This window comes from Rhagoletis zephyria, unplaced genomic scaffold (genome assembly GCF_001687245.7).
Source record: "Rhagoletis zephyria isolate East Lansing unplaced genomic scaffold, Rhagoletis_zephyria_1.1 Rzeph_scaffold_05279, whole genome shotgun sequence".
NCBI lineage: Eukaryota > Metazoa > Arthropoda > Insecta > Diptera > Tephritidae > Rhagoletis > Rhagoletis zephyria.
Genome location: NW_016162362.1, coordinates 14,220 through 19,174, shown reverse-complemented (window position 1 = coordinate 19,174; position 4,955 = coordinate 14,220). Strand labels below are relative to the sequence as shown.

General features: G+C 36.4%; 1 protein-coding gene across 1 annotated transcript; it reads right to left on the bottom strand.

Annotated features, from left to right (window-relative positions):
- Positions 1 to 1,099: 1,099 nt before the first annotated feature.
- LOC108371877 (transmembrane channel-like protein 1) lies at positions 1,100 to 4,562 on the bottom strand. Its single transcript, XM_017627490.1, has 10 exons — positions 4,101 to 4,562; positions 3,802 to 4,025; positions 3,286 to 3,736; positions 3,070 to 3,221; positions 2,720 to 3,014; positions 2,561 to 2,661; positions 2,375 to 2,495; positions 2,204 to 2,313; positions 1,842 to 2,132; positions 1,100 to 1,765 (listed from the first exon to the last, which is right to left on the bottom strand). The coding sequence occupies exons 1-10, from the start codon at positions 4,482 to 4,484 to the stop codon at positions 1,345 to 1,347; spliced, it is 2,550 nt and encodes an 849-aa protein (XP_017482979.1). The 5' UTR covers positions 4,485 to 4,562; the 3' UTR covers positions 1,100 to 1,344.
- Between the last annotated feature and the right edge of the window lie 393 nt (positions 4,563 to 4,955).

Genomic DNA, 4,955 nt, shown 5'->3' with positions numbered 1-4,955 from the left:
AAATATTTGCACTTTGAAGATTTTTTTTTTATCTCACTTTGAAAAACTTTATTATAAGCTTGTGTCGCTTTCACGAATGTGCGTCTCGTTTTTTACCTGTGTCCGAATGCACTTTTATGCTGGAATTTAATGCGAAACTTTTTTCTTGCTTCTTGGCTATGGCTTTAGCTTGATTTAACTTTATTTATTAAAATTTGTGCATGTGAATTCACTATGTATTTTTTAAATTAATTGAATTGTTGTTGCTACTTTGAAAAGCACTACGTAAACAAAAAATTTGTCCGCCTCTTTTCTATTGTGTGTTGCCGATTTCGCACCGATTTTGTAAATGAAGGTTGCCAACTTTTTACACGGATAACTGCACTGCACTACCATCCCCTGTTTGCACTGCTGCACCGACTTCTTTTCGATTTTTCCATTTTCCCTCATCCTAAACGGTTAGGTACCAAAAAGCACAGCGAAAATCGGTTTTGGACATTTTTCTAGGGTTACCGAGCCTTGATAAGATAATGTAGGGAATTAATTACCCTAAAATCATAGCCGTTTTTTTCAATCCACTTCTAAAATGGTTATTGTTAGATTCTTAATGAAGATTACAAACAAGTAGTTCGTTTGCTCTAGAAATACAACTGAAACGTATTGTTTAATGATTTCCATTGAGAAAGAAACAAAAAGTTTGTAAGCTTTGAGCAGAACTTTTAATATTTAACTAAAAAATATTTTCCTATAATATATTTGTGTATTTTTAGTATATGGACATTTTGGAATTCTATATACATATCTACCAAAGAACACATTCCTCTCCAATTCTGACTGTTTTCAAAATGTATTCAACAACTTTTATTGAGCTTTAGGCCGTTTTTTAATGAAAAACTATTATGGAAAGACAACAATAATTTGAAAAAATGGTAGAAGTAATAGCTATTTCGGAAATCACCACATTTCCTCATCAGACTTCTTTCAGTGGGATTCGATCCCACGACCCCAGTATACTCAGCCAGTTGCCTACGCACTGTGCTAAGTTCGCCTTAATTCAAAATGTTACAAATCTGGAAAGTAGGTAGGTATTTGTCTATCGCATTTACAACATTTTAAACAAAAATTTAAGAATGTATGTATGTATGTATATGTATAGTACATGTAATTATAAATGAGTATAAATTAGAGCGCAAGTAAAATATTTAACTAAAATCAGACATTTGAAAATTTCTTCCATATATGTACATATAAGTAAGTAACTAAATGCAATACACGCATTGCAATGTACATATGGGCATAACACAAAAAAAAATTAATAAACTACTTAAACTAATCAATATGACTACGTAGAATGAAGCTAACACTTCAAGTTGTCGCATTCCGATCAAGCACGCTGATTTCGTTTTGTACAAAAATTTCAGTTGGAGCTGTTTGAATTGCACGCTTTCGCACTCTCCCAAGCGATTTTCCATCACATAGCGAAGGATCCGGCTTTTTCGTAAGATTCATAATGCGATTAAGTAAGAATTCTTTATCTTTCGCCTCCAGATATATCATTTCTTTTAGTAACTTTACCATCAGACGACGGGCACGCGACTTGGCGCGTAGATAGTAAGCCAGCGCACTCATTATGACTAGCATTATGCCCACAGCAGCAGGGCGTATGAGCAACGTAAGAAGGCGCCATAGTGATTGATTATGACGCAACTGTAGTACACCGTCTATGAATATTTGAAACATATAACCGGATTCGCGAAACGGACCACACTGCGCGCTCATGGGTAGCCTATAAAGATAATGAAGGGGGAATTACTGGTTATTCTACTAGAATACGTAATGCTAATTGTTATTAGCAAACGTACTGCGTCATAATGTAGCCCAGTGTCAAAATGACGCCCAACAGAGAGACAAAAGTGAAGACCAGGTAAAGCGTTTGTGTTTGTGCTGAGCGCCAGATATTGCAGGATGGTTTACATAGATTCAATAAAAGCGTCTTATTGATGTAGAATTTTAGGAACATTTTGCAAACAATAATCGCCACAAGCAATGGTGCGAATAGTAACCCCAACCACAGCAATGTTTGATTATAGACGAGACCCAAACTTTTTTGAGATATATCAAATTCGGGACCACCGAGCCAAGGCCAGTAAATGCTATGATTCGCGATAATAAAGATTGTAATAAATATCAATACTCATTAAATCAAAAACTTCACTCCCCTCACCTGGACAGGAAAGCTCGCGTAACACAAATGAGTGGTATAATAAATAAACAAATGAATGTGTCCATCACAACAAAGCGATACAATTCTTGTCCAATATGAGTCTCCCAGCACTGAAAATAATAAGGCACGTAAAGGATGGGCTAATATATTCCGAAAAAGCGCAATACTCACTTGACTATATTCTTTTGTTAGAAGAAAGTATACCAAAACGCTTATAATAACCGCCTCCAGCATGAAATTTCTCAACAAGGCTATGTGCAGAGTACGACGGGGTGAACGATAATCTTCCATTCTGAAATACATAAATACTCATTTTAATTGAAGCCATAAAAGAACTTAATCGTAAAATCGTTTTACCTCGAAATCCATGATAAAACGGATTGCATTAGCAGCATTGTTAGATTTAGTATACCCGCCGTTGAGAGGGTTCTCCAGCCAGTGTCAGTTGAATCGAGTCGCTAACGGTGATTAACAAATTACAATGGTACTTCAAAGCTGATTGCGCTTACTATTTACCGTCAACAATATCCACACAGCAACTCCAGCACAGCCTATTATAGCAGCCACCAGCACATGTGCTATAAGACGAGAGCAAATAAACCAAATACGCCACCAAATAGTTAGATTTTTCTTGGTTTCAGTTCTTTCATTAAGTACCGCTTTAAATTCGGTAAAAATTGCCATGTGTTTTAGTTCAGCCGCCTTTCTATTCGATATACCAAAATCCCAAAAGCAAAAGGTTTTAGGTGCCAGCATACCTCTAGCACTGCCAGCGGCTTGAATAAAACTTATGCGGTAGACACGCGCCATTCTAGTGAAAGAAAATGATATAGAATAGATTTCCAATAACTAATTACAGTATCTACTTAGTGGAAATGACGACAAAAATTAGCAGGTAAAGCACCAACATTGTCATAAAATACGCATGTGGTAAACTGTAACGATTTAGAGCAGGATGTAGACGAAATGTTGCATTGCTGTACCCACTGTAAAATATGAGCGAGTTTTGCAGATATCCCTAAAACAAAATGTGTGTTAATAGATGGAAAAATATGTAAACCATTTTTTAACCAATCACTTACCTCACCAGTAAGTACATTCATGATAAGCCCACTTTCACCTTCCCCATCACCACCCGTATAGTTTCCAGTTAATACTGTTTCATTAAGATACATTTCCTCAGTTGCTATTGTGTTATAGAGTACTTGCGGAAATGTGATGAACGTGAAAACGCATACCAATACCAACACATTCAGCATTAGAAGCCAACGCAGAAAGTTGAAAAAGGAGCTGACATTGCAGCCAAAGTGACCCTCGATTGTCTTCAGTTCATCATACCAAATTTCTAAGTTATGATTTATAAACGTTACGAGCTTCCAGCTCCTAAATAGAAAAGCTATGAAAGCATTGGTGAAGAAATGACACCAGCTGCAGCGTTGCTTTTCGCTGGCATGTTGCTCAATGGTGATGGCCAACTTTTGTTTAAGCATGCGTTTCACACAAAGTGGCTGCGGCAGCGCGCGAAGTGTTTCTCTGTAATTTTTTGTAATTGCGTATGTATTTATAATAAAATGATAAACTAATTAAAACAAACATACAGTCTATGTTGATGACTTAGTGCTGTGTCTTGCATTAGGCCATCGTGCTGTTCGATTTCCTGTGCTAACAATTCGACTTCATTCTCCGCATCCAAACCATTAGTAGAGAGCAATTTTCCATCCACTTCGAAAAATTTACGCGAGGGCATGCGATATATAGTTTTTTCTCGTATACTATGTTTATCTCGATCGAAGCGTGCCAAAGTCTGAGACCACCGACGCACCTTCATATATATATAAACACATACATATAGCATATAATGGACGCCATTAAGAACATACATTTTTTATGAAATTACCATATTTGTTGGTGTTGCACCGCGACTGAAACTACCAGACAGCACCGCCAGCGGTGAAGTTGGTCGCAGGTGATGTCGATGCCCACCGAAATTATTTATCAACTCTATGGACTCATCGCCACACTGTTCATCTGTGCCATCGCGACTGCCGCCACAATCGCTTTTCTTACTTTTATTGTCATCGTTGGCAACTGATGCACTGGCGGCGAATATTCTGAGTGGTTGACCATTTCCAATGCTAGTGAGCAGATTTTGGCTACCTTCGAGTTGCGTAAATAAATCGCTTTGTGATGATGCCGTCGACGTAGTAATCACCTCAATACGATCGAAATCTTCGCTGCTGTCGGAAACATAGATCTGATTTTTCATCCCGTAGCCCGACATTCGCTTAAGTTTTTATTTTTATTTGAAATATTTAAATCATTTTAATTAACTAAAATTAATAAAATAAATTAAATTAAATCAAACAAAGGAAAAATTTAAATCAGCTGAAAATAGAGCTGGGATACTATCGATAGTATTGATAGTTGAAAACTGTCGCCTCTATCGATAGTTTTTGAAGACTATCGATGTCGGTGTTTAGCAAAACTTCACTATATTCTCTTCAAATCTCTACTCAACTTCATCGCTCGAGGCAACCGAGAAAAAAGAATACTAGAAACCATTGTGATTTTTAGTAACTACAAACTTGTACCGAATTATATGTAAATTGAAATTTTGATGAAACTATGTAGTACTTTTTATTTTTTGTACAACATTTATAAAAAATTGAAAACCATTAAATAGACAAGAAAGAGATTAGTCAAAACGGATAAAAATGTTATTTTCACCAGCACTTTATTCGTTTTCTAATAA

Bases quoted from the DNA above. Each gene is read 5' to 3' on its own strand.
- LOC108371877 (XM_017627490.1), bottom strand. From the start codon at position 4,484: ATGTCGGGCTACGGGATGAAAAATCAGATCTATGTTTCCGACAGCAGC. The intron at 2,662-2,719 runs GTAAATAGTAAG...AATCACCGTTAG, and splicing joins CTGTGTGGATATTGTTGACG to CGACTCGATTCAACTGACAC. The intron at 2,314-2,374 runs GTGAGTATTGCG...TATTATTTTCAG, and splicing joins TAACAAAAGAATATAGTCAA to TGCTGGGAGACTCATATTGG.